This window comes from Nicotiana tabacum, chromosome 24 (genome assembly GCF_000715075.1).
Source record: "Nicotiana tabacum cultivar K326 chromosome 24, ASM71507v2, whole genome shotgun sequence".
Taxonomy (NCBI): Eukaryota; Viridiplantae; Streptophyta; class Magnoliopsida; order Solanales; family Solanaceae; genus Nicotiana; species Nicotiana tabacum.
This window is the reverse complement of record NC_134103.1, coordinates 70,985,090-71,001,437: the sequence shown is the minus strand read 5'-3', so window position 1 is coordinate 71,001,437 and position 16,348 is coordinate 70,985,090. Positions and strand designations below refer to the sequence as shown.

General features: G+C 36.5%; 1 protein-coding gene and 1 pseudogene across 1 annotated transcript; both read left to right on the top strand.

Annotated features, from left to right (window-relative positions):
• The first annotated feature begins 824 nt into the window (after window positions 1-824).
• LOC107829300 (L-type lectin-domain containing receptor kinase IX.1-like) lies at window positions 825-3,124 on the top strand. Its single transcript, XM_016656770.2, has one exon. The coding sequence runs from the start codon at window positions 974-976 to the stop codon at window positions 3,092-3,094; it is 2,121 nt and encodes a 706-aa protein (XP_016512256.2). The 5' UTR covers window positions 825-973; the 3' UTR covers window positions 3,095-3,124.
• Window positions 3,125-7,740: 4,616 nt separating this feature from the next.
• On the top strand, window positions 7,741-11,647 carry LOC107779150 (L-type lectin-domain containing receptor kinase IX.1-like; annotated as a pseudogene).
• Window positions 11,648-16,348: the final 4,701 nt, after the last annotated feature.

Here is a 16,348-nt window from a genome sequence, read left to right as displayed (position 1 = left end):
ACAACAAAGTTACCATGCCTAAAACTGTTGGAGACATCAGAAAATCGGGGAACTAATTGGAAAGTTGAATTATATTTTCAAATACTACAATTAAATATCGGTCATTAGGTTGGGTTGAAAAATAATTTTGTTATGTGACGTCACATGGATATTATATAAAGTGAGCTGACATGATTACAATTATAAGTCCATTATATAGACATTAGCACCCAACTTGCATTTTTCGGGAATAATTTAGTATTTCTGTAATATATAGGTATAGTTAAGTTGTTTTTGTGTCACAAAATTAAAGTTGGATGATCATAAGTGAAATTAATTACCGAGTATAAGTTTTAAAGAATAGTACAAACTTAATACCAATATATCTATTTCTCAAAAACTGTTTTACTAGAGGAATTTTCATAAATTATTATAATTTAGAGCCTAATAACTATAGTTTGTCTAATTAGGCAACGAATACAACTAAGACAAAATACATAATACAGAAAATTAAAATGTTCTTGTTAAGAGTAGAAGCTAAACTGGTAAATTATTATGCCCACTTCTTAAAAGAAGAAATTCAAAACATGTTATATTGCCTAAGTTGTGAAGATTCCAACTTGCAAAATATTAAAAGTTCAACGTACACAATATACTAAGTACCACAATTATCAACCAAATGTAGGGGCTTCTTAAACAAAATGTACCAGTATATTCCTCAGAGAATTTCAAAGCTTTCTTTTCCCCTTCTAGAACAAGACTAAAAAGAGGCTTCAAATGTTCACATTAGTTCACATTAATCTTGTCAAAATTCAACATGGTATTTTGATTCAAAGTAGACTGTCGGGACATGAAAACTCTCAATAACTTTATGTATGCAAAAGACTAAAAGTTGACCAAGACTTTAGACTGCTTTTTGGAAAGACAAGAAAATGTCTGCCTTAGAATATAATTCAGTTGTTGAACATTAATCTGATAAACATATCATCCAACTATGGTTGTTTTTTCCTCTTTATCTGCTCTCAAATACTACCTTGTTTTTCTTCTTGTCATAATCCCCTTTGTGACTTCACTATCCTTCAATTTTGATAGTTTTAGACCCAGCGATCAAAATGTAACATACGAGAGAGATGCTTATCTAGCAGATGGTGCAATTCAACTTACCACAGACCTGATCAATCGTGATATAAACGCTACTATAGGTCGAGCAACATATTCCAAGCCCCTGCATCTTTGGGACAAGGCCTCTGGAAATGTCACGGATTTCAGTACTCACTTCTCCTTTAGCATCAATTCACAGGGCAGAACTAGATATGGTGATGGCCTTGCCTTTTTCCTTGCACCTGCAGGTTCAAGAATTCCTGAGAACACAACCAGAGGTGGCAGTCTTGGCCTTACAAGTAATACTCAACGACTGAATACATCGAGTAATCATTTTGTAGCTGTGGAGTTTGATACGTATCGGAACGTCCAGTATGACCCAATGTGCGACCACGTAGGTATTGATATCAAATCTATGCAATCTGTTGTTAATGTGACCTGGTTTAGTAGCATTCCGGATGGTAGGAGAACTGATGCCTGGATTAGCTATAACTCGACCTCAAAAAATCTTAGTGTTGCCTTCACTGGTTTCAAACTCCAAGGAAATACCACTGTCACTGTCCAGCAAAGCCTATCTCACAATCTTGATCTGAGAGAATACTTGCCTGAATGGGTCACTTTTGGCTTCACAGGTGGAGCTGGACTTGTCTTTGCAATACAAAGAATCTATTCTTGGAACTTTACTTCTTCTTTAGAAATTAATGACAACATAACAGATCCAGGGGTAGCCTTACCAATCCCAAAGCCAGAGGAGACTCCAAGCAAAAGTAAGTTAGGACTTGTGATTGGATTGGTTTCTGGTGGTTGTGTTTTGGTTGCAGTATCTGTTTTGGTGTTGTTTGTATTTTGGAGAAAGAGGAAGTTGAGAGAAGATGAAGATGATGATGATAGCTTTCATGGTTCCATGGCTGATGAATTTGAAAGAAGTACAGGACCAAAGAAGTTCCTCTACAGTGAGTTGGCTAGATGTACAAATAACTTTGCGGGGGAAGGGAAGCTTGGGGAGGGTGGGTTCGGGGGTGTTTATAAAGGACATCTCAGGGAATCCAATTCCTATGTTGCTGTTAAAAGGATTTCAAGGGGGTCAAGGCAAGGAATAAAAGAGTTCGCTTCTGAAGTGAGGATCATTAGCCGGTTAAGACATAGACATTTGGTGCAACTCATTGGCTGGTGCCATGAGAAAAGAGAACTTCTACTTGTCTATGAGTTTATGTCTAATGGAAGCCTAGATTTCCATCTTTTCAAGGGAAAAAGCCATTTGACATGGCCAATAAGATACAAGATTGCTCAAGGCTTGGCCTCGGCGCTGCTATATCTACATGAAGAATGGGAACAATGTGTGGTGCATAGGGACATAAAGGCAAGCAATATTATGTTGGATTCCAATTTCAATGCCAAACTTGGGGATTTTGGTTTAGCTAGACTAGTTGACCATGAAAAGGGATCCCAGACAACAGTTTTGGCAGGTACTATGGGCTACATGGCCCCCGAATGTGCCACCACTGGGAAAGCTAGCAAGGAAACAGATGTCTATAGCTTTGGTATTGTCGCGTTAGAAATAGCTTGTGGAAGAAAACCTATTGACCGTAAAGCTGAATCAGATCATCAAGTAAACATTGTTGATTGGGCTTGGAGTCTTTATGGGATGGGAAATCTTAACGAAGCAGCTGATCCTAAGCTCTCATTAGAGTTCAATGAAATGGAGATGAAGCACTTGTTAATTGTTGGTTTATGGTGTGCTCATCCAGATAGCAATTGTAGGCCTTCTATCAGGCAAGCAATTCATGTCCTTAATTTTGAAGCTCCATTGCCCACCCTCCCTCCAAACATGCCTGTTCCAACATATTGCAGTCCATCACAACATTTATCAAGTGCTTCATTTTCATCACCATATGACACCAACGGATCTCGGATTACTGAAATACAGTATTCAGTGAACTACACTGATTCTTCAAATAACACAGCAGCTTCCGCAGCATCATCACCTTCCGCATCACTTTTGTACACACGTTGATATTGTGTTATAAAGAAATTTTGTCTGGTATATCCCTGCATTCAATCTTTCACTAGCTATCTCCAACTTTTGCTCTTCTTACTCTTTTGTGTTTCTCTTTTTATGAGTATAAGATTGAATGAATCAACAATTCTTGTTCAAAGTTTCCATTAAATAGTGAAAATACTATGTTCTTAAAAACATGTCTCACTTTCGATCAATGGATGTATTCTGGAAGGAGAGAAATTTAAGAACTTTTGAAGACAGAAACAATTCTTTGCAGAACATCAAGATGAAGTGCTTACTTTTGTTTCATTTCTCGTGTAAAGAAAGCTGTGTAGAGGAGGCAAAATCTTTAGTAGACATAGCTGTAATCTTAGGTTGACATAGCTGGTTTTTGTTTTCCTTGTAAATATGGCTTGGCACTGCCCTAGTGTTGTTTTATTTATTAATATACATGTTACCATTATAAAATATAAAATAAAATAAAAGATCAATGGATGTATTCTAACTTGGATTAGAAGTTGAATTGGAGGATAGAAAGAATCTTTCACTATTTTTCCTTCTTTTGAAGCGATCCATTTTGGAAGAATTCTTTAACTGAGCTTGTACTATGTATATTCTTCACCAAAATGTTGATAGACATGGACAATAGCTTAATTGCAGTCTGGACAGGATAAGATATTTGATTTGTCGACTTGTGTCCTCTATCATTTATTTCCTCGCGTACAGATAGAATAGATTTAATGAGTAATAACACTAAGTATATGCAAAAAGTGGAATCCTTTAACACCAGGAGAGACATAAAAGACACAGTGACAAAGTTCAGAAAAATGGGAAAGATGATTTGAATGAAGAGACAAAATCTCTAGCTGGGAAAGACTCCTAATGCTCTCAGGCAATTGAAGTGATTTCGACCGAGATATATCTCTTAGATGTGGAAAATTTGCAAAATCAGGGAATATATGGCCCAGAAATCTGGTTCATTGAAAGGTCTAAATAAACGGGGCTAGAAACAGTGAAAGAAAATGAAGAGAAGAAGAAGAAGAGGAGAATGAGGAGAAGAAAGGGGATCACACAAGTGTTTCCCAACACTCAATTCTCTTACAAAATACTCTCAATTACTAAAGGAGAAGAAAAAACAAGAAATGAAGACTCAAGTCTTATTCGTGTGTTTACAAATGAGGAGGAACTCCTCTATTTATAACAAGAAATCCTTGGCCTAATAGTGGATATTGTGTCATGGAAAATGTCATGAAAACTTGGTCCACAAATTTTGTTATAGTGGATATTATGTCATGGCAAATGTCATGAAAACTTGGCCCCCACTTGAAAAGAAGCCAAATTAATGGCCATATTACAAATCTTATTTCCAACCTAAAACAAGATACACCAACTATTAAGCCCTGCCCCGTCCTATTAAGCCCTGCCCTGTTTAGATTCTTTTTCATTTTTTCTCTTTATGTTTTTATTTTGCAGTATGCTTTTAATTTATTTTACCTTTTCAACTTTCTATTGAAATATTTAACATTGACATGTCAATAAAAGTTGTTTGTGCATATTGATTGAATAAATATAAATTTTTATTAATGTTATATAATTTATCAAAAACTAAATTTTTCCTTATATTAATGTTCTACTCCAAGTAAATAGCTAATTGTTTAAATCACTTCTGGAACGGTTTGTTTCCTTTAGTTATCATACTTCTTCTTAAGTTAGTGAACTAATTTGACTGTAAAATTGCATGACGAACCATCATTTCCATTAATTTCCTCTAATTTTTTAAAATACAACATCAATTTCTTAATTTCAATACAATAATAAATACCATCATTTTTTTCTTTTATGCAGTGTCTTAGTTTAACAATATTAGGATGATCAAGCGTACGCATAATCTGAAGTTCTATGTTCTTGTATCTCCTATCCTGTAAGACTTTCTTTATAGCAACAGATTCACGAGTTATACTACCTTTGTAAATTACTTGCTCCAACCAATGTATAAATTTTTATCATTATTTGCTAGGCATAAAGTAGAATCGTTAATAAACAATTTGATATTTTATAAAACTATTATATTTGCAAGTATGCTACTAGTTAACAAATGTTAGCAAGCAAACAAAACAAGTTTTTTAAAAAGAAAACAAAACAACAAGAATTTAAGGCACCAAATCTGTTGATGACTAAAAAGAGAAGTAGGCACACACAAGTGAGTTTGAGCTAAAATCCTGCCCTGCCCCATTTACTATTTTCTGAAAATGTGTTTTTGACCCGCCCCGCCCTGCCCCATTAAGACTTTACCCTGCCCTGCCCTGCCCCGCCCCATTTGCCATCCCTAATCCATGCACTTGAAACTTGAACATTTTGTTAATATATAAATATAAAAACTGTAAGTTTTGGGACCTATAACAACAACAACAACAACAATAACAACAACAACAACAACAACAACAAACGTAGTGAGACTCCCACAAGTGGGTCTGGGGAGGGTAAAATGTACGCAGACCTTACCTTTGTGAAGGTAGATAGGTTATTTTCGATACTTGGCACAATAGAATATGAGAAAGAAGCAATAGCATCAAGCAGTACTTTTTTAGTCTAAACCAAATGCTTTAATTAATGGTTTTATCATTTAGCTGGCCATGAGTTACAATAATGTAAAAGGCATACAAAATAGAAGTCTTTAATATGTCAATGGTCAACTACTTTTGCTTTTTGACCGTCGTCGGGACTGAAACAAGTCAAGTGAACAATTTCCATCTCTTCTATCTAAAGACTGAAGGGAAGCCTTGGCGTAACTGGTAAAGTTGCTCACATGTGGAAACAACCTCTTGCAGAAATGCAGGGTAAGACTGCGTACAATAGACTCTTGTGGTCCGGCCCTTCCCCGAACCCTGCGTATAGCGGGAGCTTAGTGCACCGGGCTGCCCTTTCTATCTAAAGACTAGAATAGGTTAAACATTTCTTAGGTCTACATATTTTTCAACCTGGTCTTTGCTAGTTTTTTTTTCTTTTCAGGATAGTGAATAGTAGTACTTTAAATTTACATTAATTTGTTGTGCCGAAACAAAATTTAAGAACAACAAAAATTCTGAACATTTCTAGCATTTCAAGAGTGTTGGTATTCTCCACCTTAACGATTTTGTTTGGCTTCCATTTTCTTGTTGTATTTTTTAGACAGAGACAACATGTGATTGCTGCATTGCATAGTTCAGAATGGAATTAGATTGGAGAGAATGTCTTTATTTTTATCTTTATAAGCTTCTTAAAAGGGAACAGAACCGAACCTTCTCAAATAAAAGGGAAGGAAATGGGAGATTCCGACTTCCACAACAGTATAAGTTCAACATGCAAACTGTATCACTAAATGTAGGTTCTGCTAAAACAACATGTAATCTTACTATATTCCTCCCAATGAAGTTCAAAATTTCTCATTTCCTTTGGAGAAAATTAGGAAAGGTATGGGGGTAGTGGGGTAAGTCAATTCTAATTCACCTGTGAAAAAGAAAGGGAATAAATAATGCTTCTTGCTTCCTGTAAGAGGGAAGGAAAGTTAGTGTTAGGACCTTTTCAACTACCCTGTGTTTAAAATATTTACTAGCTTTGATATGATCTGTTGAAAATGAATACATCTCAATAAATTTATGGATGTAAACCTTGACGAAATCGTTAGTTTTGCACTTGAAAAGATGAGAAAATGAGAAGGATCTACCATAGGCATATAGATAGATGATTATCTTCAGTTGTCTAAAAAACTAGTAATAAATATTTTGTCCAACTATGGATGCTTTTGCATATCTATTTGCTCTCAAATTCCTTGTCTTTCCCCTTATGGTAATCCCTTTTGCCACTTCACTGTCCTTCAGTTTTGATCAATTTACTTCCAATATTGATCAGAATATTACAAAAACAACAATAACAAACCTAGTGTAATTCTACAAGTGGGGTATGGGGAGGGTAGTGTGTACGCAAACCTTACTCCTATCTTCAAGAAGGCAGAGAGACTGTTTCTGGAAGACCATCGGCTTAGAAAAGGTAAAAGGAAGGGAAACAACAAGCACACCAATAAGAAAACCGAAGCAAAAACACTAGGTACCGCAATCGGAAAGCCGACACGAAAATAACAAGAAGTAATTACAGGAGTCAAGAGACACGAAAATACACAAATAACACTAAATCATGTAACTAAAACTACTGTTACAGACAAGGACAGCACTCGGCTACCTGTCCTAACCCTTCACCTTTATTTTCAACCTCCACACCTTCCTATCCATGTCCATATCCTCAGTAAGCTGGAGCAACGCCATATCTTGCCTAATCACCTCTCCCCAATGCTTCTTCGACCTGCCTCTGCCCCTCCTTAGGCCCTCTAGGGCCAACCTCTCATACCTCCTCATCGGTGTATCTGTACCTCTCTTTTTCACATGCCCGAACCATCTAAGTCTCGCCTCCCACATCTTGTTCTCCACATAAGTCATGCACACATTGTCCCGAATAACTTCATTTCTAATTCTATCTAACCTAGTATGCCCGCACATCCATCTCAACATCCTCATTTCAGTCACCTTCATCTTTTGGACATGGGAGTTCTTGATTGGCCAACACTCCGCCCCATACAACATAGTCGATTTGACCACGGTTCTGTAGAACTTACCTTTAAGTTATGATGGCACAATCTTACATATGATGATTATCGAGCAAATGGTGCAATTCAACTTACCACAAACTTGCTCAATCGTGATATAAATTCTAGCATAGGTCGAGCCACATATTTGAAACCACTGTCTTTGGGACAAGGCCTCTGGAAATGTCACAGATTTCACTACTCACTTCTCCTTCAGCATCAATTCACAGGGAAGAACAAGTTATGGTGATGTCCTAGCCTTCTTCCTTGCACCTGCAGATTCAAGAATTCTTTATGACAGTGCAGGTGACAACCTTGTCCTTTCTACGATAAGTCAGCAACTGAATACATCGAAGGTATTATTTGACAGAATGTCGAGTACGACCCGATGGATGATCACGTAGGTATTATTGTATTAATATCAAGTCTATGCAATCTGTTGTTAATGTAACCTGGTTTAGTAGCATTCCAGCTGGTAAGAAAACTGATGTCTGGAGTAACTATAATTCAACATCAGAAAATCTTACTGTTGTCTTTACTGGTTTCAAAGATAATTCTACTGTCACTGTCATGCAAAGCCTATCTTACAATCTTGATCTCAGGGAATATTTGCCAGAATGGGTCACTTTTGGCTTCAGAGGTGCAACAGGAGACTTCTTTGCACTAAAAAGCATCTATTCTTGGAATTTTTCTGCTTCTTTAGAAGATAATGAAAGCTACAAATCCATGGGTAGCCCTACCAAACTCCAAGCCAAAGCATGCACAAAGGAAAAACAAGTTAAGATTTGTGGTTGGATTAGTTTCTGGAGGTTGTCTTTTAGTTGCAGTATGTGTCTTGATGTTATTTGCATTTTGGAGAAAGAAAAAGGTAATAGAAGGTGAAGGTAATGATATCTTTAATGGTTCAATGACTCTTGAATTTGAAAGAAGCACAGAACCAAAAAAGTTCCGTTATATTGAGTTGGGTAGATGTACGAATAACTTTGCGCAGGAAAAAAGTCCGTGAGGGTGGATTCAGGGGTGTTTATAAAGGACATCTCAAGGTTTTTTTTTTTTTTATAACCGTGGTGTCCGGGCCAGCTTGTATGCACCTCGACTAATTCCACGGGATACTTGCCACCTCCCACCAGCAACAGGTACCATACCAGGTAACTCTATCCACCAAAGCTTGGATAGTTGGGAAGAAATCACCTGGTGTTTTTTGCCTCTGCTGGAATTTGAACCTGAGACTTCATGGTTCTCACCCACTTCATTGACCGCTAGGCCACACCCTTGGGTGCAAAGGACATCTCAGGGAATTGAATTCCTATATCGCTTTTAAGAGGGTTTCAAGGGAGTCAAAGCAAGGAATAAAAGAATATGCATCACAAGTAAGGATCACCAGCCGGTTAAGACATAGACATCTGGTGCAACTCATTGGCTGGTGCCATGAGAAAAGAAAACTACTTGTCTATGAGTTTATGCCTAATGGGAGCTTAGATTCCTTTCTTTTCAAGGGAAAAAGCCATGTGACATGGGCACTAAGATACAAGATTGCTCAAGGCTTGGCCTCTGGAGCTATATCCACACAAAGGATGGGAATAATATGTGCTGCATAGGGGCATAAAGTCAAGTAATGTTATGTTGGATTCCAACTTCAATGCCAAGCTTGGGGATTTGGGGTTAGCTAGACTGGTTGACCATGAAAAGGGATCCCAAACAACAGTTTTGGCTGGTACTATGGGCTACATGGCCCCCCGAATGTCACATCACTGGCAAAGCTAGCAAGGAAGCAGATGTCTATAGTTTTGGTGTTGTAGCATTAGAAATAGCTAGTGGAAGAAAACCTATTGATTCTACAGCTGAGGATCACCAAGTAAACATTGTTATTTGGGTTTAGAGACTTTATGGGATGCGAAATCTTCATGAAGCAGTTGACCCTATACTCTCATCAGAGTTCAATGAGCAGGAGATGGAGCACTTGCTAATTGTTGGCTTATGGTGTGCTCATCCGGAAAGCAATTGCAGGCCTTCTATTAGGCAAGCAACTCATGTCCTTAATTTTGAAGCTCCATTTCCCGTGCTCCCTCCAAACAAGCCTGTGCCAACATATTGCTGTCCTTCACAACTTCTATATTATCAAAATGTTGTACTAATTAACTATTATATTATGTTATTTATCAAAATGCTGATAGACATGATCAGTATTTTAATTGCAGTCTGGCCAGGGGATGAAATTTGATGACATAGGAATATTCAAAAAGTGGAATCCTCTAAAACTAACTATATTTGAAGACCAATCAAATAAAAACCTGCTTAATCAATTGGCTAGTACACATTGTAGAGTATCTACTCTGAAGTCTTAACATGGATATATCTGTCTCTTCCTTTCTTTTGCAGCTATGTCTTGAGAATGCATAGGAACAAGGGCCAAGTCTGGAGCAAGTCTGAGGATCCAAAATAAACACTTGTAATCTTGGCCTCTCAGTTCCTGCCGTTTATTTTATTAGCTACCAAGCAAAGAGAAGAAAATCTGCCCCATTAACAGGATAGTGAGGAAAGAATAACATGTTTGCATACCAAATAGACACAATTGATTCGGTAGACAAGTGAGACAAATCAAGTACTCCACTGATATATTGTGACACTCTCCCTTTTAGTCCATCCTGAAAAGATTGACATATTTTTATATTTGAAAACTATTTAACATTAATCCTTATTTTACTCTTACTGGTATCACTTGTTCGCACCCCACATGATATAAAAAACTGATTTATTTATTTCAAAGCGAAAGTAATGTTGGCACAAGTCACTTGTTCATTTATTGCTTTAGTCTCTCACCTATGCATGAACAGAGAATTTCATCGGAAGCACGTCAAGGAGAGAAAAATCTGGAGTAATAAATACCAAAATTTATGAAGGAACTGAAATCATGTTACCAATTCACGCCATGTTAGTAAGCATACTTTTCCCAATGTTACAGTAACCTGGCCACAGTCTTGACTGAGGACAGATTTCTAAAAGGTGGTGGTCTCTACTTATTTGGGGGGGTTCCTTTTTCCCACAACCAACAGAGACAAACACACTTTCAGCATGCCAACTAAAATGAAAGGGACAGTTAAACAAGACAAAAAGAAGAACTTTAGAAAAGTGAGTAAATCAGAGTCATCATTCTCACCTTTACATGATTTGCTAATTACAACAACATTTCCTACACAATGGTTTGGCAATGAAGGGACTAACCTCTTTCGTATATTTACCTTATGCACCAACTGGGACGATCTTCTCCCATTCCCTGAAGCAGCCAACGGTGATGGCCTTCTCTCGTTCCCTGAAGCAGTCATGGCACATTTTCCATATCACAGCTGATACTACTTCACCACAAGTATGCACTTGTACAAAATCAGTGCCACACTTAGCCTTGAGCGATGCTATAGTAGAATCATCAAAGGCAAAAATTTTACTGACACGTTGTTCATCATATTAGATTTTGATTATTTCTAACCTCATAGACTGCACAATCAGCAACTTTGTGTGAAGCACATATACCAATAGCCATACCTGCACACTCAAAAACAGTGACTTGAACAAGCATGGGATATAAGGCTGCTGAATGAGGCAGTAATGATCCATCTTCAACATTAGTTGGGAGAAACTTTTGGCAGACATCTTCAGGCTTTCTATGAACATCTTCCACCCAATCTAGTTATGAGCAACAGCCTCGGAAAAGGAAAGTGAGTTGTCCTTAAGCTTTTTGGAGTGGAAAAAGAGAACCCATTTGGGGGAAATAACCAATGTACAGTCTGTGAGTATGAGTGTTGGGGATCTTGGTTTTGGCTTTCTCTTTTGGGATTTTTGGATCGCCATTTCTGGATTCTTGAAATAAACTGAGTAACAAATCAATATGAAAATCTGGAAGACATTCACTTTGGTCAGTGAAGTTTTAAATATTTCATATTAGTCCCTGAAGTCTTCGCATATACATCGCATAAAAAGTATGCGACTTATATTTAGGATGATTTCCCCCCTTTTTAAAAAAATTTCCCCATTCTCCATTTCTGTTTTTGACTTTTTTGTAGTTACCTATAATTTTTCTTCTCAAACTTCATTTATAATTCTACTAGCTTTAGAGTACGTGCGTTGCATGTGTATTACGTATCACTCAATTAAAAAATGTGTACAAGAAAACGATTAATATGAAATAGTAAGGTACGTTAAAAAAGATGCAACACTCATTTATTATGTTTACGTAATAGTGTCGCGCCCCTTTTTTCTCTCTCGAAAAGCGAGCATCGACGTGTGACAACTCTTTTAAAGAAGGGTATTAAAAGAGGAGAGTCGTCACCTAACGGTTTAAGGTGCGTTGGGGTACCTATTTGCATATGACTATGGTTTGACTAGTTTGCATCACCAGAGATCGGGTAAGGGCTCGAAATTATCTCGAAGAGGAGGTGTTAGGCACTATTCGAGGTCCACAACTGTAGGTCCCGGCCGAACTTGAATTATATGAATTAGTCAGATAAACAAAGACAGAGAAAACAAGTATTTTGGGAAGTTTGATTATCAAAGACTTTGAGTAAATACAAACACATGATTCAAAGGTAGAATGGGAATGAGATGGGGAATCCTAAGTTTTTTAGCCTAAAGGATCACCCCGTGCAACATAAATAACACTTCGTAACTCCCTCAAGATGGGGTATTACTCGTATTATTCAGCGGGCACAGACTATCATCTCCTGCTACCCGATTATTATCTTTAAGTTATTACCTAAAGCGCACTAATTCAATTATAAGTCGTACCTTATGCGTGTACTACTCGTCCCATACCTATGGTCCATGAGGCATTGAACCTCTATTTTGGGTAGTTTAGACTTTACTTAGGCTGTTCAGAAATGTCAAAACTAGGCGATAATTCAAAACAAATAGGGCTGCATTTAAGGACAGTTAAAGGCTCAAGTTAACCTCCACAATTAGATAATGAATACACACAAATAGATTTCTACGTTAGACATTAGACAGTTTCATAATTGAGGAAGATTGAAGTCATTAAGCTCTATAGACATGGTTTCTATATGATCTGATCCAAATATGCAAGCAGTTTCAGATGCAAGGCGCCACTTTAGACCTATGATTTTTAAATTACCAGTTTGAGAGTATCTGATATTGCTAAGTTGTTTATTGAGATTACATATTATAAGTTAATAAAACTTATAGGCATGATCTCTAAGTGGTTTACACAGTAAGGGACAGTAAAAATTATTCGAAATGCTCAGAATTACTCATACTTTCTAATAGTGGCGTGGCTAAGCAATAAACAACGTTTGAAGAGTCTAGTATCAACACTTTAGAGCGAGTAGTAATACCCTATAGGCAGGATTTCTAAAGATTGGCGATTGAAACAGATTTTTTTTATATTTAGCTCTTATAGGCATGTTTTCTAGGTGCAATAGCGAATTAAATAATTAAAATCCTATAGGCATGATATCTAATGAACATGGTGCAGTTATTCAAATTGAAGGACAGTTATTGGCATTTATTTCCTATAGGCATGTTGTCTAGTGACACATAGCAGTAGAAATTGGAATAAATAAAGCACTTATGCTTTGATAGCAAACGGGTTGTGTGAGTGTGTGATTTCCCTAATGGCATGATTTCTAATAGTGTACATAGAGAGTGAACGACACATATAGCAAACATATCATTAAGTCCTATAGGAATGTTATCTACCCATCACATATGAATATTAAAATCTACCTCATTCCCTTTTACTAACAACCTAATTATTTATACAAAAAATTATTACAAGCCCAATAATGAATAACAATATTACATAACAGTGAACGAGCTTATCGTAGACCCAAATAAAATAACTAAATACCCATCCTTACTGGGCCTTCAACAAAGAGCCACGTTCAATACACGATCATGGGTCCATAGAAGAGCCCATACCAATTTAATAAGACACAACGCCAAGTATTGCACCACTTGGATCAACCAATATAGATATACAATACATGACATGGAAATAGAGTATTGGGGACAGTTTTGGAGGTTGAAAGAATGACTAAGACTAAGCCCTAGTGTGTCAGAGTTCACAAGAGTCTCAATTGGACCCCGAGTAGTGCTCACACTAGGGAGGTCGACAATAGAACCTAGATAGCCTTGGTTTTCAGCCGACTAAGAATGACAATTCAGAATAGCACGAGTAACAAATAAGAAGAGTGGATAGTGATAGAGGGACAGAAATTAAGTACTACACCAAGTTAAGCATAGAAAGTAACTAATCAAGCATGCCAACAGGTTCAACAAGACAGTAAAACACTACATAGATAGTCTCATATTGAAAGAAATTGAGGAAGCAACAAGTTTGCAAGATATACATAAAATTAAGCCAATTGAGACCTAAGAGGTTTGGATTAAGCTAAGCATGCATCTTATGGCCATACTAATCAGTATTTAGACATTGTGATAAACACTGGAAGAGGCAAGACATTAAATGAACAAAAACAGACTGGAAAAAAACATATTAGCATGGGAGCAAGATCATAGTTGAGGCAGAAATAAATGTTTATCTTAACATACTAAGTGATGCTAGGGATTAGGATAGCAAGGAAAACATCTTTAGAGTAAACCTTAAAGCAGTGTTCTATATAGTTATGGCTAGTACACAAAGAACAGTCAACTAGACACAAAACTCAGCCCTAAATGATTCATATGGGGAGATTTCCATAGAGTTGTAGTGGTATCCAAAGCAAGGTATGAAGAAACTCTATAACTAACATCATATAGTCACACCAGTCAGATTTAGATCAAAATAGGCACGCATTGAAACTCAAAACTGAAACATATTCAGATGCTAGAGGTACAGAACTGATTCCAGAAGAAAACAAAGTACCAACATAGAAGTGCAGACCAGCCTAACACAAACCACAGACAAAGCAGTAAACTATCTCATGCATTGAACTATCATATGATAACAAACGAGTATTGAGCATTATCATAATAGTGCAATATCAGGGATTCACAAACTAAATCATACTTATATAATTCAAACACATATAAGTATGCAGAAGGAAAGAAAGAAAATTAACATTGGAGGGGTTAAAACACTAACCAGTAGCAAAAATTATACGAACAGAAGAATAGTAAAGAGCTTAATAGCAAGAACCTCATATCTCTGATGCTTCAGAGTTCATAAGAGCCTCGAGAAGGGCTCCGAACAGTGCTTGCACCGAAGTAGGTCATTTAATGGCATTGGCTTTCAGCCGGCCCAGAATTTCACAGAATATTCGAGTGTAACATAGTGAATGAGTAAGTGAAAGAGGAGAACAATGAGAATAATAGCAGTGATTAGGAGATTCCGAGGTCTATCCAGGAGGTTTTAGGGGAGTGTTTTATATAGCAGAAAAAATTAAACAAACACATAAGGAAACAGAGTAAATTAAGCAACAAATAAGGAAAGATAACATGCAAATCAATTTGAAATCGATTTAAGAGAGAAATCCGGTAAACCCTAGTTTTGTTTAGGGTAAGTGTAAATCACAGAAATTCAAACGAAATCGGACTAACATAATTCAGTGTTGGACGTATGTAGAAGAAATAATGCTCAAAATCAAAGATTCGAACCACTTTGGTTCGATTTGGGAAGGTATTGCTTGCCATGTTTAGGCAAGCACCTAGGTAACACCACAAACGGACGACCAGTAGCAAGAGGAGACCAATAAGGTAAGTGAGTCAATGATTGATTCCATTTTAGAGCCGGATTTGGAAAAGTTGAGTGATATAGCGGCTAGGGTTTGTGAAAGAGAAAGGAGTGGAGAGTGTTTTAGGGCGGTTAGGCGGAGTGAGTGTGAGGGTTAGGGTTAGGGGGTGGATAATTAAAAGAGGGGGTTAATCGTGGGCCGACCAGGATTTTAAGAAGGCGGGGCGGGTGGTTTTAAGTGGGTTCTGACCGGTTTGTCACAAGGGTCATTTGGTTTGGGTTGGGGCATTATTGGGCTGAGGTGTGGGTATTTGGGCTATTGAATTGGTCCGGAATTGGCTCCAAATTTGGGTTATAAATTAAATATATTAAATTATTTAAACAAAAATGATTAATAAGTAATAAAATATTAATTATGTAATAAAATGATTGAAAATAATAACTTAATATTGCAAAAATTATAAAAATGTTATTTTAGCATGAATAATATAATAATTGTAATTATACGTAGCATATAGGCTATTATTGCAAAATTATGTAAAGAGCTTAAAAATACAAATGTAATTATGTGAAATAAAGTAAAAAATATTATAAAACATATATGTGGATGTAAACAATAAATTTGGATGATTTAGTCATTACAAAGTAATTTGAAGGGATAATTACTAAATATTTATATAATAAAAATGTAGAAAGGAATTGATTTAGAGCTATAAAAATTATGAAAAATTATAGAAAATACTTGTATATGTTTGTAAACTAAATGATGATGAAAATATGCCATGTTGAAAGTATATATGTATTTTTAGAAAATATGAGGGGAAAATTGGGTATCAACAAATAGTTAAATAAAAAATAATTGAATATCTTTTGAACTTGTGAAATGAACAATTTAGTATTAACGTTTGCATTTGTCCATGCTAGTTATATGAAATTTCTATAGAAAGATATAAAATTTTAGGTGATCCCATTT

Coding starts and splice junctions, on each gene's coding strand:
- LOC107829300 (XM_016656770.2), top strand. CDS start 974: ATGGTTGTTTTTTCCTCTTTATCTGCTCTCAAATACTACCTTGTTTTT.